Source organism: Cervus canadensis, chromosome 15 (assembly GCF_019320065.1).
Source record: "Cervus canadensis isolate Bull #8, Minnesota chromosome 15, ASM1932006v1, whole genome shotgun sequence".
Taxonomy (NCBI): domain Eukaryota; kingdom Metazoa; phylum Chordata; class Mammalia; order Artiodactyla; family Cervidae; genus Cervus; species Cervus canadensis.
The window spans coordinates 38,469,986-38,495,349 of NC_057400.1; the positions used below are offsets into that span (position 1 = coordinate 38,469,986).

The 25,364-nt window shown below is 39.0% G+C and overlaps 1 protein-coding gene across 1 annotated transcript in view; it reads right to left on the bottom strand.

The window, feature by feature from the left end:
* Positions 1–359: 359 nt before the first annotated feature.
* Positions 360–25,364, bottom strand: part of CCDC148 (coiled-coil domain containing 148) — a 284,626-nt gene continuing 259,621 nt past the window's right edge. The window contains exons 13-15 of the mRNA XM_043488354.1: positions 7,366–7,483; positions 5,060–5,197; positions 360–1,249 (exon numbers count right to left, since the gene is read on the bottom strand). Coding sequence (XP_043344289.1) covers positions 1,103–1,249; positions 5,060–5,197; positions 7,366–7,483 — 403 coding nt within the window. The 3' untranslated portion in view covers positions 360–1,102. The remainder of the gene's footprint in view (positions 1,250–5,059; positions 5,198–7,365; positions 7,484–25,364) is intronic.

Genomic DNA, 25,364 nt, shown 5'->3' on the forward strand with positions numbered 1-25,364 from the left:
ATTATTTTACCTTCTTGAATCTATTTCTTTAACCATAAAATGAGAATGACAATCTTATAATGTTATGATGGTCAAATAAGACATTATATGCAAAGTATATGTATGGTACTGAGCACACAGCTTGTGCTCAGTAAATGTAACTATTATTAAAACTATTTTTAAAAACAGAGAAAGTTAAAAAAAAAAAACAGAGAAAGTCAATAAGGTCTGAGTTTGGGCATAGCCAGAACATATCTAGGCTGCTGGCCAAACTTCAACTAATATTTTCATCATAACCACAAGCATCAGATCTATGGTGTCACTATCTCCTGCTATGTAGCACCAGCTACTTCTATTTGTGTGATTGTTCAGAAATAGCAAAAACTTAATGCTTGAGTTTTATTTGAAACACTTCCTTCCTATAAAATCATCCAGATATTTAATTGAAAACATGGAAATTTTGATAGCATTCTAAGTTTTAAAACATTCCTCCCAAACAACCATACAAATACATTTTCCCAAGCCAAACAGATATCTCTATGCTTGAACTGCTATTTCTAATTTCTAATTTATTCTTACAGGCTAATTTACAAAGTGAAATTGTTTGGATGATTGGTTTGCAGTAAACATGGTAAACCAACCTGGTTTCTAAATTTAGAGAAAGGTTGAGTCTCTTCTTATAATAATGGAGAAATAATAGAAGTATTAATGACAATGAAACTTCCATAATTAAATAGTCAAATTCTGAAATAACAAACAGAAATGAACATTATTAGGTAACAACAGCATATATTGTGATTCTTGCAAATGGTTATTTTGAGCTCTTTTCATGGGATAATGCAACCTCCAAAATACAATTTACTAAATGATAATATATGTTCCGGATGTGTCATAATTAAGTTCCATAGTCTTTGGAGAATTTAGTACTATTAAACATAAAAAGAGATTGGAAAATAGTGCATAAAATTCTAAAAATCATAAAAGAAAGACAATAGATTAATAGATGCTACGACTTCTACGTCTGATAATTTGTAAAGTTTTAGAAAGTAGTAATTATTATTATCCATATAAATGTATTCAAAGAAAAATCTTGTTTATGTATAATAGGATTTGAGGATGAACTCTAGATTTTAAATACAGTAGACTCCATATCCTTTCTTGGAGGTTTTTGAGGACTGATTTTTGGTAATATCTCTTTGGCATAAAATGTTTTATGAAGTCCGGCTCCTCGGAGTGCTAACTCAAAACGAAGTCTAGGGTCAGAAATTATCTGTAGGAATAAAATAATATAAATATTATATATATAAATAATATAAGTAATACAAATAATATAAAATAATACAAATAAATTTACTGGGGTAAATTTTATCTTTTAGTTCCATATTTCCCCAAGCTCTATAGTTTGTTTTTGCTAGATGGATGACTAGATGACAATAAATTTTGTGTATACAGTGATTATAGTCTGGTTATTTTTACTGAAATAAAGGTCAAAATTTTTCGACATTATCACTTTTCAGTATATCAGTGGTTTCCAGCATAAGATGTATAAAATATTGTATACTAGATTAGTCAAAATAAAACATTAAAATTATTTAAAAATGGGACCAAAAAAGCTTACTTTCAGTACTATCATTGATTTGTTATTTATTGTTAGCTGGGATTATAAAATATAAGCAACCATTAATTAAAATAACCCTAAATCACAATCTTGTCTATTTGTCTTTAAACAGACATTTTAATTTCTCCATCACTTGGCAATATGTAAGTTAAATTCAAATACATGGCTACTACTTGAAAAACACAATCAATAGAACATTTCTTCCAAGGCCAGATTTCTATTTCAAGCAGCACTAGAAAATGGTTCTATCAATCTGATTCTACGTGGAAATAGACATATGAGTAGTTCAATTTCTGTTTTCATTTATAGCTGATTGGGCTTTATTTCTTCTTATGAATATTAATGTCAACAGACACTGTTTGCAGCGATAAAAAGGTGGCCACATATAGATTTCAGCTAATGAAGCATTTTACATGAACATTATCCCCCTAGAGGATGGGATAATAAGCTGTTGAAAGCAGCCCCTCCTTCAAGGAGCTCTTAAACTAACAGAGGTAATAAGAACATACACAGATAACTACAGCCCATGGCAACATGTGACGGATGCTCCAAGAGTACTAGAACATATTGGGACATCTCCTGGTGCCAGTGGGACTAGGATGGTCTTAGGTAAGGAGAATAACTGAGCTAACTTTGAGGTCCAACTTATTCTTCTATAAAGTTGGGAGTGGGAGTGGAGGAGGAAGAGAGATCAAGTAAGAAAGGAAGGCATATGCTAATTTAGAGATGAAATAGGTCAATTTAGGATCACGGTAATTTGGGTGGAGTACTTGGTACCATTGGGGAACACTGAAAAAGGACACTTCTAAGACTAGGACTTGAATTTTAAAGGCTTGAAGTCCAAGTCACGGAGTCTGGGGGGCTACTGAGGTTGTGTTTCTGTTTTCAGCATGGAACTAATATAATCAGAACTGTTGCATAAGGAGATAAACCTGATTATAAGTTCAGGATAAATTAAGGCAGCAGGCAAGCAAGAGACAGAGGCACAACGAGTGCTTAAGAGTCTACAACAATTGTCTAGACATAAAGTAATAAATGCCTAAAATTGGCTGGTAGCAAAGGAGAGATAACTGTCCAAAACATTATGAAGGGAAGAATGAATAGAACTTGGCAACTGATCAGATACAGGGATGGGGGCAACAATGCATATAAATGGAAAATAACACAGAATTTTTGTTGGCAAAGCAAAATATTTAAGTCTTAGACTTAGGTTTCTTCTCTTTTGCCCCAAAAGAGTCTTCCTGGCCACTTTCATCCACTTCCAAGGATTCATGCTCCACCTGTGTGCTGTTGATATCCTAATTATCTCCACAATTCACCACTTCTCCCCCAGCTCCAGATGTGTGATGTTTAAAACATTTTCATAATCATAGTTTTTTCAACATATATCAAGTGAAATGGACATCTCCCTCCCATACTGATGTCCCTTTCCCCCATTCTCCTCCCCAGAGAAAGCCAAGTAGTTTCTTGCAAGCATGTATTAGACATCTTCACCCTAAACCTAACATGAACAAAGCAAATGCTCTCCCCCTAAGTCTGTTTTTTCCTTCTGTATTCTTATATGGTTAATGGCAGCACCACCTAATGATTGTAATTTACTGAATTACTACTAGGTGCCCGACAATATTCTAGGTAATTGACATTTAGTATCCTAATCATCACAAGAAACTTACAAATTATTGTTTTACAGATGAAGTAAACAAAACATAAAGATGTTAATAGCTTACACAAGTTCACACAGCCCGCAAACAGTGGATGTGGATTTTAATCCAAAGTGTAGGCTCTTCTCAATATCACTTGCTGCCTAGTTTAGAATCACCCTCACTTCCATTATCCTCTCCTCAGCCAGAGCCATACATGGCTCCGCATCCCACCCTCCCCCTACTCCGCCCTCGCCTGACTCCACCCCACTTCCATGAGGTCTCCACCATCTTCAAAGGACCCAACTCCACCTACACCAATTTTCCATTCAGACACATTGCTATCACATGAAGCTTATTATATATTTCACTTGCTTCAAAGTCTCCCCTCTGCTCATAGCTTAAAAGCTCAAAAGTCTTTAGGAAGTAAGATCTACTATCCACAGTCTGATCCAAATTTATGTTTGCAGTCTTATCTCCCAGCACCCACCCTTACCATGTACCTTACCCTGAAGACGTACAAGTAAGGACCTCTTTTCACCCTCTTCTGCTTGATCAAACCCTTATTTCCTCAGCCCAGGTACCTGAAAGCTTTACAGCTTCTGACTTCAGTTCTTTACAAGCCCAGATGCCTTCCCTGCTTTGACTTCTAGAGATACTAGTGCATCTTCTGATTAACCCCTCTTCCTATGCCCACTCCTCCCCCATTCAGTTTTGCTGTTGTTTTTAAATTATCTGGAATGAATTCTGTTACTGATGCCAAAATTCCTCAGTTAAGATGGAGCGTAGGTTCATCTTTTTCGCCTTCTCTGACTTCCCATCAGGGTTGTCTTCACTCCCTTCCTCTTGCTGCTGCAGCCCTCAGCCCTCGATCAGGGAGGTAGGTGATCTCACTCTAGTGGCATTATTCCCCTGCATTCTACTTTCCTTCCCAACCCAATTCCCCTGCTCACTTCCTCCACACAGAAGAAGTTTATCTTGTTCAGGATCAGCCCTGGCACCTGGCTCAGTACAGATACAGTATATGTTCCATAAATATCTGCCCTATTAATATGTAAATTGTTCTTTTTATTAATATTCCCTAGCACAGTATGCAGCACATAATAGAGGCACATTAGATTTATTTGTCATTGGATGAATGTATAAAATTTCCTGCTTTTAAAAATAATTAAACATTTAGCTTTTCTTAAATTTGTAAAGTTTACAACTACTTTCTCCTTTAACTTTCGTTATATCCAATCATTCATATGTCCTGGCTCCCTCTCTTCCATCCACCTAAAAAAAAGCTTCTTAAAAATCCCTTCTCAGTTATAGAAACAGACTAAAATGATTCAGAAGCACCTAAGAATAGTTAAATAATATCTTAATACTTTTTCCACAGCAAGTGTTTTATCATTAGCTCCGATACATTATTTTCTGTTCATTTTAATTTCAGAAAGCTTCCCTCTGCTTCATCTTATCAGTATCATCAATTGTTTCATTAATAGGATTTATATTATGCATTTAAACAAATTCTGAATATGATAAATATTTAAACAAAAATGCAATATTAACACAACTTTAAAGTAAAATTTTATAAAATTGTTTTAGATTAAAATAATTTCCAATGACAGATTCATAACATTTTCAATGTTTTGTTCTATGGTCACCTATTGACATTTTATAATATCAAGAATTGTTCAGTAATTACATGCTATTTATGCTAATATGCATGGTATTTAAATATAAATATTATAAATAATTTGTAACCCAAAATACACACTTCTACAATTCTTATCATCATCATGGCTTTTGCATCAATCTTGCTAATTTCCATAATTACCTGCTGTTCATTGTATGTATTCAATGTGAAGAGTGGCTTTTGGAGAATAAATTCTTCAGTTCCAATACCCATCCTTGCTTTTGATGCCACTGTATCTGACATCATTCTAACAGGATCAAATTGAGCGACAATAGCAACCTAAAAGAAGAGAAAACATGGCTGCTTGGAACAAGATACAAGCTAAATGCTTCTGGGCAACATTATTAATGCTTAATATCCATTAAAGTTAAGAACTTTTATTATTGCATAGTTACAGGTATGACTAAATTTAGATAAAAATTTCTTTCTGATCCAAAGTCAAGGGAAATTTTATATAGAAAACCTACATATTGAATCACCTTGAAAGTAACCAAAAGTAGAAAACATTAATTTTTAGCCACTAGAAATCCATGGCCATAGTAATGACTCCATGAAGCTTTCTAGAAAGTTTAATCTGATTAAGCTGAGTCTAGAGTATATCATTTATGGGTAAAGTCATGTGTGTTAGCATTATTGAGCAAGATGGGTGAGTTTTCATTGTATTGAGCAACTAGATTTCCAGGGACTGTTAAAAACCATTGTTTCCCCTTCCACTGAAAAAACTCCAAGAGTCATTTTAACTCAAATACCCTTGTCCTTTATGATAATTGAAATCAATCAAACCTGCATCCTAGTGAAAAGAAGCCACTAATTTTGTAAATTATATGCCACTATTAATAACACCTGCCTGCTAATTCCTAAAGTCAAGAAATAGCAATAGGAAAATGGCATTTTTAATTCCATTTAGAAATTATAATGACATAACTGGAGGTTGAACATACTTTAATTATTATAGGTTTTACTAGCCAAAATGTCTTTTACTATAATTCTAAACACTGATTACAGATAACAGGCACAGATATTTCCTCTTTCAAAGGTCTCACAGATGGAAAAAGAATATTAATCATATGGACTGTAGTTGTCAAAATGATATTTTGAACAAAATGTGTTTAGTAATAGTGACATTAAATTTTGTCCCTAGAAGGCCATGGTATATCATTATTGGCTAATGATTGAAAAATTTAAATTTCATTGACTTTAAGATGACCAGGATGTATATTCCTATGCTTTGAATTAATTTCTACAATCTGTTTTATCAAAGATGGATACAATAGTTGTATGCATTTACACTTCCTTTATATGATTTCATTTAACTTAACTTCCTTGGTTTGAATTCAGATTGACATTTAGTAGCTAGGTGACTTTGGGAAAACTCTGGGCTGCCTCAATTTTCTCTTCTATAAAATAATAATTCCTACATCATAGGGTTGGGGTAGGAGTTAAATGAGGTAAGACCTAAGAGCATTTAGAAGAGGGCTTTACACTTATATTCACACAACGTGAATGCACATTACTACAAACCCATGAGGTAGGCTGTTGTTCTGTGTTCAGTCACCAAGTTGTGTCTGACCCTTTGCGATCCCAAGGATGAGATAGGTACCATTACTATTATTCCCATTCTTCAGAGGAGGAAATAAAGTTTAGGGAGGTTAAGTGAAAGGCCTAAGTTCCCTCTGCCAGTAAGCAGTGAGCCAGGTTGTACCAGCTCTGAAGGAAGCCAGAGGTGGAGTTCTTATCCAAGATTCTACGCTAACTCCCAACCACATAGAAGGAGAACCGGTCAGTCATTTTCTGCCAGCTAGGAAATGGTATCAGAGAAGACTTTGGAGCTAATGAGTTGTGCTTATCACTGTTATGTTAACAATACTGAAAAATTACCAAGCAAAACTACTTTATAACACTTCCTAAGGTCTGAAATTCTTGCTCTTGCTGTCTATCAATACTATTTTCAAAACTTCTGTCTACTTTTATGAGCCAAAGCAATAGAGGCTTTTATTTCCCCACAAAAACAGTCGTTTTAAAAAGTGATTTTTAACCTTTTTGTTGACTGTGGGATATTTCCAAACAGAGGTCCCTTCCCTAGGGAGGATTATCTTGCTCAAGCTTCACATTTTTTTCGAGGAGAATAAAATCCTTTAGCTACATGCAGGGTTTCACTGCTATAAATGGATACTATTCAGCTTACAAACTAGAGGTAATATGGATGTATTTAAATCTTGGGAGAGCTTTTTTTCAAAGGTTCTGATAAAGTTCTTTTCATATGCTAAGAAACTGAAAATAATTCAACATAAATCTAATTGTTCCCAGGAATGAAGATTGCTGTCCCAATTTGGAAAAGTTATATTTTATATAGCAGATGTCATGAATTAAGTCCTAGTAATAATGTTATTAAGAGCACTTAGAAACATTTTTTAAACCATCCATGAAATTCTCCAAATTAAAAACACCTGTTTCCTCAGTGCTTCTAGTCGCTTTTCTCTCTCTTCCTCTTCAAGTGCTTCTTGAAGGGCCACTTCTTTTTTCTCCATCAAACGCTTTTCCAATAATTCTTGTCTATATTTAACCCTTTAAAAATAATGCACAGGGAAGTTAGGAGAACATTATGATAATGTTGGAGATGATATGGACAGCAGCATACAGGCAGACGTCATCTCAGAAGTGACATCACTGTCATTTTGTTTTTACTTGCTTTGGATGATTTTTCACATTACAACCATAAAGGATGTTTCTATAAAATATAATTTACAATAATTCTAATAACAATCACAGAACTGCAGGTCATGGGGGCAGGAAAATATGGGGTAAAATCCAATCTTGCTCCTTCTTCATTGAAATCACTGTATTAACCATCAGCTGCCACAACTGCAGCTAATCCAACCTGACAGATGACAGCCTCACTCTTGAGTTATTTCAGCAGTCTTCTAGTAAGTTTTAATACAATATGAGGTTTAAAAGGCTATGTTACTGTTTGAATATACCTAATTTTAAAAAGACAAAATAAAATACTATAATATGCCCAAAGTATCTCAATTACTAGAATTTAAACCAAACTTTATATTGTCATTCATTTTGTCAGGAATGCTCTATCTGGATGGATGTGTGTGTTTGTGCTAAGAAACTTTGAAAATTGCACATTGACTGTAGATGGCAGCAAAAACATGACTTTCCCTGAACATTCTGTTTCCATCCTCCTTAACAGCAGATATTAAAACCGAGCACGTTTAAATACCTGTTTTAATACTCCAGGGTTCACCTGGCCCTCCTCTTTTGCTCTTTTGGGGCAGCCTCCCTAACTATCTTTTTGTCCAACATATTATTCTACTGAATTATAGAGATAAGATTTGCCTTTTCAAAAACAGTAGACACCTGGCTTCTCAAGGTAGAAGAAGGAGTTAGCTCTGTCTTCTACCATTGATGGTTTAGATTTAACTTCCTCTATAGCATCCTAAAGGAGATCAGTCCTGGGTTTTCATTGGAAGGACTGATGTTGAAGCTGAAACTCCAATACTTTGGCCACCTGATGCCAAGAGCTGACTCATTTAAAAAGACCCTGATGCTGGGAAAGATTGAGAGCAGGATGAGAAGGAGACGACAGAGATGAGATGGTTGGATGGCATCACCGACTCAATGGACATGGGTTTGGGTGGACTCCAGGGGTTGGTGATGGACAGGGAGGCCTGGTGTGCTGTGGTTCATGGGGTCGCAAAGAGTCAGACACGACTGAGTGACTGAACTGAACTGAACTGAACTGAACTGAATAGCATCAGGGCTTCCTTGGTGGCTCAATGGTAAACAATCTGCCTGCCGATACACGTTCAATTCCTAGGTTAGGGACATCCCCTGGAGAAGAAAATGGCAACCCACTTCAGTATTCTTGCCTGGGAAATCCCATGGACAGAGGAGCCTGGCAGTCTGCAGTCCAAGTCAGACATAGCTTAGAGACTAAATAACAATAGCATCAGTCACACATGTACTTTGCCCTTAGCATGCACACCAATATTTCCCATGGATGTCCCTACACTAGACCATTTTTATTCTGGATCCTGACATTTACTGAGGTATTCACTACACATCAAGTCTTATGCTAAGTGCTCATTCAGACTTCCATGTTGGGGTACCATTATTTATCCCATTTTAAAGATAAAGAAATGGAGGCATAGAAAGGCGATGAAACTTGTCCCAAGCCTCAATGGCAGAACCTGAGGTCAAACCCAGGCGAACTGGCGCCAGAGCCTGTGAACAGCTAACTACCACGTTCTTCTCTCTTCTCCCCTTGACAGCTCTACTCACCTCGCTGACTGATGAATACCACAGGTTTGTGTCAAACCCTGTGCTGGAAATTGACAGCATGCCAAGAAAAAGACCGCTCTTAAAGAGCCTGTGGTTTAACACGAAAGACCAGCCCAAGAACTAAACAAGGTATGCAGTATCTTCAGAGAGGTATAAATAAGGTCCACTGAGGATTTGGAGGAAAGTGAGATGCCTACTTGCTGAATTGTGAGAAAGGCTGGCTGACTTCAGCAAGCACTTTATGGAGGAGGCAGCAGCATCTGAGCTGGGTCTGGAGGACTAGGATTTGGAGAGGCCAGGAGGCATGGCCAAGGTGGGGCAGAGCAAGAGCTGGAATGAGGGTGAGTCCAGGGAGGCTCGGGCTCCGCAAGCACACGGGTGGCCTCCGAGAGTGGCTGACTTCTTCAGTTTTGTCCCCTGGGCACCTTGTTTGCCCCACCTCGTCACAGCACTGGGCAGGGAAGGGGTCAAGGTGGCTAAACAGAGTAAGCGGGTGAGCAGTGATAGAGAAGCCCAGAAAAGCACTGAGGGGGCTGAGCCTGGTAGTCACATGGCTCCCTCTATGATTTGCTCTTGAGGAGGAAAACTCTTTAAAACCAGGTTGCTCCTGAGGCTGGCATTGAAGAAGCAGCACTGGGAAAGGAGAGGAGGGAAGCAGGCAACAGATACTTTAGGAGTACAAAACCCAGAATGGAATTTGGAAAGAAGGTCCTAAGCTCCCTTGATGGCTGTGGCTGTTCTGCCCCATCTCCCATTTCAAGAGTCACCACAACCAGCTACATGGATTAAAGAATTCACAGACCAGATTGCTCCCTTTCTCTGATGCCTCTCTGTCATAGAAAGCTCTATTTCTCATTCCCTCCATTTTCACTAAGGCGTGACACAACTTTCCTAATGAGGTTCTACTCAACTTAAGCACTGAGTACAAGCTAAGGGAACTACTGTGAAGGTTCAATTAAAAGACACCCTGGGATTTGACAATTACCATATGTTAATTCTCCGAACTTCTGAAAAGTTTCTCTTCCTTTGGGATGTATAGGTTGCTTTATCTGCTACAAACTTTCAGCTGCTTTGTGGAAAAGTAATAGCTGTTTTAGTTAGAGGAGCTTGACTAGTGAGGAAGAGATTAGAAAGGCGAGTGAAGCATTTGAAGCTATTTGGTAAAGAAAGCTGACTCATGCTTTACTTTGAAGTTCATTCATTCATTCAACAAAAATTTGAGCACCTCTCTGCGTCAATCACTGCTGTTAGCACTGGACAAAGGATATCAGTACAGAAGACATACTCCTCTCCTCACAGAAGTGACCGTCTAATGTGGATACAAAGATCCAGGCAATTATGGCACATGGTAGCTCTTGCCCTGATGAGACAATGGGGCAGAGGTCATGGGAGAAGCACCTTTGCCAGACTTGGGGCATTCAGAGGAGCAGTCATCAGGAAGTGCTCTGAATTTCAGATCTAAAAAAGGAGCAGGAATTCTTCAGTGGGAGAGAGAACAGAAAGAATGTTCTAACTAGAAAAAAAAATATCATATGAAGGCCCAGAAGGTGAGAGAGCATGGTATGCTTGAAGAACTGAAAAATATTTGGAATGACCAAAAATGATAATTGTGAGGTGAAGAGTACCAAGAGCTGAGGCTAGGAACGCAAGGGAGGATAGGTGGTGAGGACTTTGCAAGCATGAGGGCTTTGATCAAGGCAACACAATTGGAAAACTCTCTCCTGTAATGTGGATTGCTAGGAAGCAAGATCAGAGAGACTTATTCAGATGCAAAAAAAGCTTTCCTGAATTAGGGCAGGGGAGGGGTGCTTGTAGGAGTTAGGGAGACAATATAGTCTTAAAATTTATGTAGAAAATAGAATAAGTCAGCTTGTTAGTGTTTTTTAAGGGAGAGGGGAAGAGAGGGAGGAAGCTAAGGTTTCCATGCTGCATGGTGAACGATGGCATTCCTCTCTAAAACTGGGGACTTAGAGAAACCAGGGAGAGAAGGAATCAGGTTGAGTTTAGACATAGATCTACTGTCATAAGATCTGGGCTGGAGAAATGGATGGGGATCTTTATCAACGGCATGGGACTGAGACTGAGAAACAGATAGCATATATACTATATATGTATATAGTATACTATAGTGTATAGTATACTATGCTATAGTGGAAGATACTATAGTGTAAGAGGAAGATACTATAGTGTAAGAGGAAGATACTATAGTGTAAGAGGAGGTGGCAGGCCTAGAGCTGATTCCAAAGGAAACAACTTTTTTTTTTCCCTACATATGTTTTCAGTATTTATAATTTTATATCATTTACTCATTCACTGACTGGGTGCCCACACTGTGCCAAGTGCAATTCTAGGGTGGATGATCCACACTGATTAAAAAAACCCAAAACAACAAAACCCTGTTCTCACACTTTCAATTATAGGCATATATTTTCATGTATTTAGAAGTTTAATTTCTTTTCAAAAAGGGGGTAAATTACCAATTTAACTTGCCCACTCTGCTCAACCCAAGGAAGGGGGCAACTTTTAAGAAGGGGACAGAAAAGGAAGAAACTAGGAGAATGAGGAGAAATTGTGGCAAAGAAGAGAATGACAACAGAAATAACAATGTCTCATGCTAAAAATCAGCTCTAATCTAAGATAATAATTGGATTAAATAACAGGGAGCCATTGGCAAACTTGGCAGTAGAGAGGTGGCTGAAGAATTAGTAGTAGGGCTTCCCTGGTGGCTTAGATGGTAAAGCGTCTGCCTGCAATGCTGGAGACCTGGGTTCAATCCCTGGGTCGGGATGATCCCCTGGAAAAGGAAATGGCAACCCACTCCAGTACTCTTGCCTGGAAAATGCCATGGACAGAGGAGCCTGGTAGGCTACCATCCACGGGGTCGCAAAGAGTTGGACACAACTGAGCGACTTTACTTACTTACTTACTTAAGGAAGTAAGGGGTAAGAGAGACAACACCTTCAGTAAGGCTGATGCCAATGAAGAGGAGAGAAGCAAGCTGGGGCTGGAGGAAGCTGATCACAGTTGCATTGGTTCCAAAGTGATGACCAAGATGACTCTGACTGTTGTGAAGATTGGCCATGGGAAATTTTAAGGAGACATACTCAAATTCTTCATTCTTAGAGAAGAAGAATGTTTAAACTCAAATAATAATTCACTGTAAAAGGGTAAACTCGATACACCCTCCTTTTCCCAGTCTGGATAGAAAAATGTCTTTGCCTAAAGAGAAGTGATGCAGAAATATTACTGGGAGAAAGCCAAATACTCACATATTCATGGGAAAAGAAAATAGCAACACAGTAAAGTCAATCATTTGGAAAATTTTCCACATAAATACCTTTAGCCATTTGAAGTAGCAGATTTTCCCCAAATTAAACTGTTGCTATGAAAGTCAATGTCAGGAAGTGGCAAAACTCAAGTCTTTAAGCTGTGCACTGAATTCCCAAACAGGAATCCTAGGTTCATCTCTCAGTCTGTTTTATGCTCCCTGAGTTGACAAAGGTTGACAGTGCAGCAAAGGAGGCCTTTTCCACTCCTCTTGGGGGAGGAGAAGCATCATATTGTTCAAAAGCAACAGCTGTTGCAGAACCAGGCAGAGCATTAACAATAATCTGAAGAGGATTTTGTTTAAGCTTCCAGACCTGAGTGTAGCTGAAGGGACAAGAAGCTTTTATGTAGAAATGGAAAATTTATATATCATTTTGGAGATATTTTTATATGTGTATTGCATTCGAAGAGAGGAGTTGCTGTTGTTGTTTAGTCACTAAGTCATGTCTGACACTTTTGAGACCCTGTGGACCGTACGCTGCCAGGCTCCTCTGTCCATGGGATTTCCCAGGCAAGAATACTGGAGTACGTTGCCATTTACTTCTCCAGGGGATCTTCCTCACCCAGGGATCAAACCTGCATCTCCTGCATTGCAGGCTGATTCTTTACCACTGAGCCATCACGGAAGCTGAAGAGATGAGTATACAAGTGCAAATAGTTTAGAAACATCATGAACTTCAGTGACACCCTCCTTTGCTTCAGTGAAACTAGCAGTAAGAACCAGGCAAAATATTAACTTCAAAATTTGACCTCCCTCCTATCTGAAGGGAGACACAGATAACTTCAGTCTTAAAAGAAGCTACAGGAACTAACAGGGGGAGAAAAGACTTCAGAATAATTGCTGACAGTGGCAGGTTCTAAAGTTTTTGTGTTTTTTTTTTTTTTTAACTTAAGCAGTAAATAAAACAGCACTAACAATACATCTTAATTAGGTTACACTAACCAGTACGGAACTCCCACCAAAAACGTTTCAAGGAAGTAATTTGCCCTACTGAATTAGAGGCAGTTTCCAAACAAATCTGCTACTTCATTTTTAGGTAATGTGGCTTATTCAACACTGAACAAGAAATCTTTAACAGGCACATGCTGGAGGTGCTATTGCCAGAGGGGTTTGAACAGCAGTGCAGCGTAGTGAACCTGTTTCTCCCTGCTGGGAGATCCAGTTTTGGCTTAAACACCACTCAGAAAGTTGTTCTTCCCACCAAGCAAAGAGACACCCCCATGAGCTCTACAGGACTCCAACAGGGAAGAATGTGCAGATCAAAACATAAGCAGGCCAACTGGCAGCACCTGTACAAGGGAGGTGGTGGAGAAGCCAGCCCAGAGAAAAGAAGGAAGAAAACATAACGGGTGTCCCCATTGGCCAGCATCACCCCTCCAATGGTCAGGGCCACGAGATTCTACAGTCAATGAGGGTTCTGGCTAAAGGCATAAACAGAGACCAGTTCCTGCAAATGTAATGTGAATCCTGATACGAGGCAGTGACATCCTGGTACAGATCAGCATGGGACAAGAACAAAGAGGATTCACAGAGAACTCACAGAACCAGGAGATGAACCCAGGCCAGCCCCAGACAGAGACTATTCTTCTAGCTCAGAGTGCTTACTGGTTCCTTTGTGGGGTGTAAAGGCAAGTTCCTGTTGGAACTTTAATTGATTAATCCAATTAGTCAACACAGAGTTATTGGCAAGCCTACTATGTGCCAGGCAGTGCCCTGCAGGCTCAGGATACAATAATGAAAAATAAAATCCAGACAAACAAGATCCCCGCTCTTAAATCTTATGTTACTTATGGTTTGCTGTATATGAGCATGCCTAAATTAACATCCTAGTAAAATACATAAAATTGTTTTAATAAATTATTTTAAATTTATCACTAAGTCCTAAATTAGAGAGCTTTTTCTTATATTGCTATAGCTTGATAGTTCTCAACTATGACTATCATTAGAATCACTGGAACTTATAAAAACTTCTGATGCCAGGGCCCCACACCACACTAATTGCATCAGAATCTGGTTTGGGGGCTCAGGATTGGTATTTTGTTAAAAGTTTCTCAGTGATTCTGATATGCAGCTTGGTCTGAACACAGCACTGCCTGGCCCAGTGGACCCCTAATTCACACTAGTGTTAGGATCACCTGGAGGGCTTGTTTTTATGTATTTATATTTGTCTGGGCTGGGTCTTTGTTGCTGCATGGGCTTTTCTCTAGTCTAGTCGCGGAGAGCTGGGGCTCCTCTCTAGTTGTGGCACACAGGCTTCTCATCACAGCGGCTTCTTTTGTTGCAGAGCACGGGGCTCTAAGGCATGCGCTTCAGTAGTTGCAGCTCCCAGGCTCAAGAGCAAGGCTCAGAAGTTGCGATACACAGGCTTAGTTTCTCTGTGGCATGTGGGAACTTCCCAGATCAGGGATGGAACCCTCATCTCCTGCACTGGCAGGTGAATTCTTTAACACTGAGCCACCAAGGAGGCCTTGGAAGGTTTGTTGAAGTTCAGATTCAGGAGTAGTGACGTGGGGTCTGATCTGAAAATCTGTATTTCTAAGAAATTTCCAGGTGATGCTGGTCTGGGGACCACAGTTTGAGAACCACAGCACAGATAAATATTTAGATTAAAGGAAATCTAATTGCCTATTATTAGCAAGACAAAACTAGGTGCAAATCACTACCTAGATCAGCTTCTTATTTCTGGTTGCATGTGCTAAACATTACAGTTATATGCCTCAGGATTGATCCAAACTAGAAGTTCTTGCTTTTGTGCCACTGACATTCATGAGCAGAAACTTTAATTTGTGTCATATTTTAGATTCCACATATAAGTGATGTCATTCATATTTCATTGTGTGTGTATATATATATATATATATATATATCTCTACATCTTCTTTACCTATAAAATAGAAACACACTCACAGAACATAGAGAACAGACTTGTGGTTGCCAAGGTAGGGGAGAAGAGGGAGAGGGTTGGGGTTTGGGAGTTTGGGGTTATAGAGGAAAACTGTTATATAGAGAATGAATAAACAACTAGGTCCTACTGTATAGCACAGGGAGCTATATTTAGTATCCTGGGATAAACCATAATGGAAAAGAATATGAGAAAGAACATGTATACGCATAACTGAATCACTTTGCTGTATACTAGAAATTAACACCAAGTTGTTAATTAACTATACTTCAGTTAGAAAAAAAAGCAGAATCTTTCAACCCCAACATATCCCCTGGCCTTAACACATGTGGATGACAGGTTTCCTAGTGACAGTGGTCCTTCCAGGCTTGGGAGAGCAACAGTGACTATCACTGAACCTCTTTCTTTGCAGTGGCAACAATGGCTATTACTGAACCTCTTTCTTTCCCTCAATGGACAAAACACTGGGATATCCTGATGACAACTGGAAACCTCAGACTCCTGGTGATATTTAAAGGGTCCATTCAATAAAATCAAAGAAGGAAGACACAACTTAAAGCATTTGAGCAATGAGCTACTTCCCTTGGGACTAGTTCCTGCAACTCCAGGGGGTCGGGGGGGTAAATATTTTTCATACTGAAAGTGAAAACCCATAAATGAGAGTGATATACATTTTCCTGTTGGCTGTAATCAGTTCCAACCTAGCCATCTGAGTTCACTTGAGTTGGAAATGCAGAGATACAAACAGCTGTGAAACAAGGACTTAAACCTGGGAATCCAGAGTTAAATATAGGATAAGATGTGAGGAGAGGGTTAGTGAAAGAATGTTATAAACATAATTTTGGCCCTTGTTCCAAGTAAGTGCACAAAGGCACTTCTGCCACATGTACCTCCTCTTTTTGAACTATTTCTAAGTCTTTCCATCTAGTTTTCAGTAAACCTTTTATATCCTCACATAGTCTTAAAATTTTCCTAGAATACTCCTTTCCCAGTGGCATTTCAAGTAGGGTATAGGAAATAAAAGATGCATTGTGTATGAAGAATTAAAGACAATAAATAAAAGCTGGTCTTTTTTTGTCTTTTTAATCACTACACATCAGCAAGTCTCAACAAAGTTAGTGATAAAAACTCCCTCTACTGGAGCATGCATTCCTATCCCACTGACTCAATTGCACCTTTCAAATGTTTCCCTTAATTGAAAACCAGTGCTTCCCAGGTGATACTACTTCCATTGCTACTCATTTACAATGGAGAGAGAAGAAAGCATTTTGCTGGCTCTCTGACAATTCCCGAAAAGTTTTACCCATTGACTTGGGTTAGATCATCCTGTTTCTAATACAGTTCTTGGGATCAACTACTGGCTTCCCAGGTCACTGCCCATATTTACTGAGGGTTACTCAAAACTCCACTCTTACAGTTCCTTGAATCTGAACAGCATATGCTTTTCCCCTCCTTTAACAGCCCCCTCCTCAGACCAAACTTGGAGCTTGGTGTCACCTAAAACCATTGAAACTGTAGATAATTATCAAATCCATTTTACCTGCCTTCACTACTCAAGATCATTTCGTGACTTGCATGTTCTCCCCAAGCTGCACGGAGCCTAAACAATAATATGTTTGCCCGAGGTGCTTTCTGGGAACTGGGAGTCAGTTCTGTCTTACTTGAACTGAAGGACCACTAACCCTCCAACTGAGCATGCCCAAGTGTCCTTTAGGTGACCTTTTGAGATCAGAGAGCTGAAATCTTCACCCTCAGATGGTGCTAAGCATCTCCATTTTTGGATGTGCAGAGGCCTGTAACTTAGTTACCCCTGAGGAGAATGATGATTACCTCTTCCCAACCAGCTTTCTCCATGCTCCCTATACTTCAGACCACCCTACCCATCGCTTCATGGCCATGGGGGAAAAAATGGAAACAGGGACAGACTTTATTTTCTTGGGCTCCAAAATCACTGTGGATGGTGACTGTAGCCACGAAATTAAAAGACACTCACTCCTTGAAAGAAAGGCTATGACAAACCTAGGTAGCGTATTAAAAAGCAGAGACAACATGTTGCTGACAAAGGTCCATCTAGTCAAAACTGTAGTTTTTCCAGTAGTCATGTACAGTTGTAAGACTTGGACCAGAAGGCAGAGCACCGAAAAATTTATGCTTTTGAGCTGTGGTGTTGGAGAAGACTTTTGAGAGTCCCTTGGATTGCAAGGAGATTCAACCAGCCCATCCTAAAGGAGATCAACCCAGAATACTTATTGGAAGGACTGATGCTGAAGCTGAAGCTCCAATACTTTGGCCATTTGATGCAAAGATTTGACTCACTGAAAAGACCCTGATGCTGGGAAAGATTGAAGGCAGGAGGAAAAAGGAGTGACAGAGAGTGAGATGGTTGGATGGCATCATCAACTCAATGGATATGAGCTTGAGCAAACTCTGAGAGATAGTAAAGGACAGGGAAGCCTGGCATGCTGCAGTTCATGGGGCTGCAAAGAGTCAGACACGACTGAGTCGCTGTATAACAACAATGTATTTCAGTTCAGTTCAGTTGCTCAGTCATGTCCAACTCTTTGCAACGCCATGGACTGCACCATGCCAGGCTTTCCTGTCCATCACCAACTCCCAGAGTTACCTAAACTCATGTCCATCAAGTTGCTGATGTCATCCAACCGTCTCATCCTCTGTCGTCCCCTTCTCCTCCCACCTTCAATCTTTCCCAGCATCAGGGTCTTTTCAAATGAGTCAGTTCTTTGCATCAAGTGACCAAAGTATTGGAGTTTCAGCTTCAACATCAGTCCTTCCAATAAACACTCAGGACTGATCTTCTTTAGGATGGACTGGTTGGATCTCCTTGCAGTCCAAGGGACTCTCAAGAGTCTTCTCCAACACCACAGTTCAAAAGCATCAATTCTTCAGTGCTGAGCTTTCTTTATAGCCCAACTCTCACATCCATACATGACTACTGGAAAAACCATAGCCTTGACTAGACGGACCTTTGGTGGCAAAGCAACAATGTATTTATTGACAGGCAAAAATATTAATGAAATACATGAGAAATTTTTAAAGAATTTGCATTAAGATATATTGGCTACCTCAGATTGAATAGCAATGTATGCTCTATTCTTTATCCCACAAATACCCAGTGCCCCATGCCTCTGGGAAGTGTGTGTATGTTGGGGGGGCATGGGTAGTCTGAGACTTGTTCTCCTATTTCCTTAATTGGCTGCTTAGCTAAATAAATGCTCTCTTCGCTGCACACCTCTGGCTTCTCAGCACTTTGCTTTGCTGCCTGTCAGGCAAAATGTACTTGGTTTAGGAATACCATTTTCCTGCCAAAATTTTATACTGAGGTATTCTGTTCTGACTCCAATCTCCACAGTCACTGAATAGACTGACAAAGTTGCAGGCTGAGTAACCAGGAATGGATTGCCTTCTAACCTCCTGTCCTTTATGTGTTGATTATTTAACCTTATTCAACCTGCTATTACTTTAGTTTGTCAGGCTCTCCACTTATCAACAACTTTTATAAACTATAAACTTTGTGCCAGGCATTGGGCTAGGTCTTCCCTCATGAAGCTTACTATCATTCTACTTCTTCCTTTTCTCCCAGGCTGTGAGACACAATCAGATTTACTCAGTTTTCTCTCCAGCTTTGGACTGATGTGTCTATCCTTTCAAAGGCATGACCACTACTATTCTTTTGTTATCTTCTTTCTACAACTGCCTTGCCAATTTCCAGCTCTCATTGTTTACTGAATTTATTATGTATTTATGAGGTTTCAGCCTTATCGAGACATTTAACACTCCTCCAGAATGATTTTACTTACCCCAGCTACTCGATATTCTCCCTCTTAGCAGAGAACCTCACCTCCTACTTCACTGAAAACAAAAGACCGTAAGCATTTACTTTCTCCAACATGCTTTGCTCATTTCCAATCTTGTTAGGACCATCTTAATTCATCCTTTGCTCCTTAAACCCGGGCTTTTAATCCCATAAACCTGGTTGTCTCTAGGATCTTGCTCCAGAAGTGAATTTTTTCCTTTCCTATTTCTTCAGACATGCTCCCCTTCATGGTCTTTTTTCCTCTGCATATAAACTTCTTCAAAAGGGGAAAATCTGTACTCTCAACTTTACTTTCAGCTACCATCTTCTTTGTCACTTCCTTGCAAAATTTTTTAAGCAAAGAAGCCACAGTTTGTCTTTAATTCTTTGCTTCTAACTTGGTGCAACAACCCCTGCAGTCAGCTTCTGATCCTTCCACTCAGAAGGATCCTTTTACTCGGTCAGCTTCTGATCCTTCTACTCCATGTAGAAACTACTCTCCCCAATGTCTCCATAAACTCAGGACTTTCTTTTAGAAGAAGTCTTCATCTGACTTGACCTGAGCAATGCCTGGTACTGATGACCACCTCCTTCATGAAATGCACATCCAATTTTTGACTGCTGTTCCTCACCTTTTACTTGGCTCCTCCTCATCTGTGTACCCAAGTTTTCAACACAAATCCTCTTTTCACCATTTAAAAACATTGTCTGGGAACATGACTTCAGCTACAATCAAGGCATGAATAGTTACAGCCTCCACCCCCTTCAAAGCCCCAAATCCTTTGATCTTATGTTTTTTTTTTTTTCTCTATGTAATTTCAGGATTGACTGCAGACAAATCCCTCAAATGTTACTGTATTACAGCAATAGTTAAATGCAGAGCTTCTGCTTTAATGGGCATCTGAGCTTTTTGTAGGAACAAACCTAATGACACAAGGTTAAGTAGAAATCTGGAATTCCTGCCCACATCCTCTTAGAAAAAAGCCACTAGAACACCATGGGTACCATGGACAGGGCCAAGATTTTGCCTACTCAGTTATTTTCGGTTCACTCTAATCCATAGACCAATACTTAAGCTCCCTTACAACATGGCTGCAATATTTATATACAGTTAGCTACTTCAGCTACCTAAAAATCAGAGAATGTATAACTTTGAGTGATACAACTCAGAACCAAGAAAAATTTTTATATCCTTAACAGATTAGGGCCACAACTTTTGGGGTTATTAGCTATAAACCATTTTATAAATTAGGAGCTATCTTCCACAAATAATGACTTAAATATTAGAAGACTTGATTTTTTTAAATCCCTGCTTTCTGATAGTAATTGTATAGCACTACTGCTTATTATGGCCAAATCTAGATTTTAATAATTAGGCCATACTGTAGTAGACATCTGTTGTTTGTTTGTTTGTTTTTTTCACCCTCTAGCATCAACCTAGTAATATCGATTCCCTTTACAATTGCCTTTCTTCATTCTATGTAGGTTTATTGAAGCGTTTAAACAAGAATCCCTCCACCTTTCCATGTGATCAGATATGGTTAATATTAAGAACATTACAAGTATGACCACAGTGATTGGCCCTCGAGTTTTAAAATTCTCCAAATGAGGCTTCAAGAGTATGTGAACCAAGAACTTCCAGATGTTCAAGCTGGATTTAGAAAAGACAGAAACCAGAGATCAAATTGCCAACATCCATTGGATCATCGAAAAAGCAAGAGTGTTCCAGAAAAACATCTACTTCTGCTTTATTGACTATGCTAAAACCTTTGACTGTGTGGATCACAACAAACTGTGGAAAATTCTTCAAGAGATGGGAATACCAGACCACCTTACCTACCTCCTGAGAAATCTGTATGCCAGTCAAGAAGTAACAGTTAGAACCGGACATGCAACAACAGACTGGTTCCAAATTGGGAAAGGAGTATGTCAAGGCTGTATATTGTCACCCTGCTTACTTAACTTACATGCAGAATACATCATGTGAAATGCCAGGTTGGGTGAAACACAAGCTGGAATCAAGATTGCCAGGAAAAATATAAATTACCTTAGATATGCAGATGACACCACCCTTATGGTAGAAAGCAAAGAGGAACTAAAGAGCCTCTTGATGAACGGAACTGAACTGATTGAAGAAGAAAAGCTTTCTCTTCTCTCTTTAGTTGCTAAGCTCAAATGATACAATTAACCCTGGAACTGCTAGAAGCCATGCCTCCTTTTCCTTCTGACTCCCCCAACCCAGATACATAAGGAAGTTCATTTCAGTGTACAAACATGAACAAATTAGTAGAGAGTGAGAGGAACCTGAAGATGCCATTTGAGTCCCTGAGGCAAGACCCACTTCTGGATTCTCATTCATGTGAATCAATCCATTCTCTTTTCGGCCTAAGCTAGCTTGAGTTAGATTTCTCTCAGTTTTTTCTGAAGAATCCTGACTAATAAACATCATTTATAAGGGAATACCTTTTTTTTCCTCTTTATAACATACAGAGCTGTTTCAAGTGATAATCAGTTCATTTCTTAAATTGATGGCCCATGAAATGTTAACATCCCATAGGACATGTTAACATCCCACATGACATGTATGCCTTGAAAAATGTGTTGGATGTTCTAGTAAGTTTGAGGAAAAATAAAATAAAGTGAAATGTTTCTTTATAGAAGGAGCTCACAAAAGATTTATTATGATATAGTAGGGTGCATTATGAATCTCCAAAAGGAGGATTTAGTGTGCCAATTTCCCCAAATTATCTAAGAATAGAAACTTTTTAATAGAACCCAGTTTGGGGGAATGTTACTTGCCTTTCCATGAACAAGCAGGGATATTCAACTCTGAGCCACCAGGGAGGTCCCAGTAAATGAACTAATGGGCATAAACACAAATATGCTTATTGGTATTATAGCTATAAATGTTTGTTTTCACATGTTCCTTCTGTTAGACTGCATTTCCTGAGTACAGTCAGTTCAGTTCAGTAGCTCAGTTGTGTCCAACTCTTTGCAACCTCATGGACTGCAGCACCTCAGGCTTCTCTGTCCATCGCCAAGTCCCACAGCTTGCTCAAACTCATGTCCATGGAGTTGGTGATGCCATCCAACCATCTCATCCTCTTTCTCCTCCTGCCTTCAACCTTCCCCAGCATCAGGGTCTTTTCCAATGAGTCAGTTCTTCCCATCAGGTGGCCAAAGTATTGGAATTTCAGTTTCAGTATCAGTCCTACCAATGAACACTCGGGACTGATCTCCTTTAGGATGGACTGGTTGGATCTCCTTGTAGTCCAAGGGACTCTCAAGAGTCTTCTCCAACACCACAGTTCAAAAGCATCAATACTTTGGTGCTCAGCTTTCTTTATAGTCCAGCTCTCACATCCATACATGTCTACTGGAAAAAACATAGCCTTGACTAGATGCACCTTTGTTGGCAAAGTAATGTCTCTGCTTTTTAATATGCTGTCTAGGTTGGCCATAACTTTTCTTCCAAGGAGCAAGCGTCTTTTAATTTCATGACTGCAGTCACCATCTGCAGTGATTTTGGAGCCCCCAAAATGAAATTTGCCACTGTTTCCTCATCTATTTGCCATGAAGTGATGGGGCTGGATGCCATGATCCCAGGTAAACTCTGGGAGTTGGTGATGGACAGGGAAGCCTGGCATGGTGCAGTCCATGGGGTCACAAAGCGTTAGACACAACTGAGCAACTGAACTGAACTGAGGTTTGTCATAGATTTTCTTCTGAGGAGCAAGTATCTTTTAATTTCATGGCTGCAGCCACCATCTGCAGTGATTTTGGGGCCCAAGAAAATAAAGTCTCTTACTGTTTCCATTGTTTCTCCATCTATTTGCCATGAAGTGATGGGGCCAAATGCCATGATGTTAGTTTTTTGAATGTTGAGTTTTAAACCAGCATTTTCACTCTCCTCTTTCACTTTCATTAAGAGGTTCTTTAGTTCCCCTTTTCAATTTTGCAAGTCTGAATTTTGCAATAAGGAGTTCATGATCTGAGCCACAGTCAGCTTCGGATCTTCTTTTTGCTGACTGTATAGAGCTTCTCCCTCTTTGGCTACAAAGAATATACAATCTGATTTCGATTTTGACCATCCAGTGATGACCATGTGTAGAGTCATCTCTTGTGTTTTCGGAAGAGGGTGTTTGCTATGATCAGTGTCTTAGCAAAACTCCGTTAACCTTTCCTCTGCTGTATTTTGTACTCTAAGGCCAAATTTGCCTGTTACTCCAGGTATCTCTTGACTTCCTACTTTTGCATTCCAGTTCCCTATGATGAAAAGGACATCTTTTTTGGTGTTAGTTCTAGAAGGTCTTGTAGGTCATCATAGAACTGTTTAACTTCAGCTTCTTTGGCATTGGTGGTTGGGGCATAGATTTGGATAACTGTGATTTTGAATGGCTTGCCTTGGAAAGGAACAGAGATCCTTCTGTCATTTTTGAGATTTCACCGAAGTACCCTGAGTACACTGGCTATGTCTTAATTGCCTTTGTATCGCCAAGAGCTAGCATAAGGCCTAAAACAGAAGGCATGCACCACCACATGAATGACAGAATGAATGATGAATGAATTTCTAAAGCTATAGAAAGTACCCAACTGAATTTCCTAAGTTGTAGGTAAACAACAGGATGTGAGAGTTGATAAAATAAAAGTTTAAAAATAAATTGAATATATACATCTCTATTAAACCTGTCAAATTAGTCACTGGGCATTTTTTTTTGTAAGATATTTAATTATTTGAAGAGTGAAAGAGAAGTTGAATTACTGTAAAATAAATCAGGTGTCCAGTTTCTTTGGACAATCAGGAACCATTGACGCTAAACGGCAAACTCAAATGACATCCATGAAACTGTGCTTTCAGAGGGGTAGTGCAAGAGAATGACATGTTGGCTTGCAGGAATTATTTATTATGAACTAAAATTTAAAAAGCTACCCAGGCAAATCAGCATTTATTTGCCTAATTTCCTCCTTACATTCATTTATTCATTGTATTCATATTACATGCCATATATACATGATTGTGTAAAACATGATATTCTGCAAAACACAGGAAAAACCCAGAGCAACTGGAAACACCTGCCAAGTAGATAAGAGCAGAGCCTATATCTGGATTTATATCTTAAAAATCTGGATTTTTGAGCCTATATCTGGAGCTTGCCACTTGCCATCATATGAGTTCACTAAGAAAAGACATCTGTCATTTGACACTAATTGGGTAATTTGCACAGTGACTCTTGAACCCACAAATGGTTTACAAAGATAAAAAACGGTTTATGGTAGTCTAGCATCACAATTAATATGCATTGCATTTTAAAAATCTTTAAGATGCACATAATCATTTTATCCATTGTATAAAAATGGAACTCATGTGGAGGGTTTACCTCAGAGCTGTCTTTAAATTCTTTCTACTAAGGTTTATAAATAAAAAGAAATGACTTAGAGCTAAGAAAATTATAAGCATGGGTGATTAGTTTTATCAGAGCTTTTTTTTTCCCCTTCTGAAGGATTCTCTGATTGCTCAGACAGTAAAGAATCTGCCTGCAATGCAGGAGACCAGGGTTCGATCCCTGGGTTGCAAAGATACCCTCAGAAGGGAATGGCAGTCCACTCTAGTATTCTCACATGGAGAATTCCATGGACAGAGGAGCCTAGTGAGCTGCAGTCCACGTAGCTGCAAAGAGTCAGACATGACTGAGTGACTAACATACACAAACACAGTGTCTGATAAATCTAATCTCAAGGACTGTTTTCATAATCACAAATATTGAAAAATACATTGTGTTAGTGTGGAACTTTGAAAAGTCATGCTAAAGAAATATACCACTCTGTTATCAAATCATTTTGGTATGGTTTTATATCTTTTTAACTTCTGACTTTAATTGGTCCTTGTTTTCCAGGGACAGACACCTGTATCATTATGATGGAACTGGTTTTTCTTCTTCAGGAGTCCTGCCAGGATGGTATTGAGACAACAAAAGAAACCACAGTCCTCTCCCTCAAACAAATGGCTTAAGTAAATAAGATTAATAAAACTTGCCTTCTCTAATCCTGTTTGAAAATCCCCCTTACATTCTCTTTCTTCCTTCCCAGGTCTCTCAGAACTTCTGTAGACAGC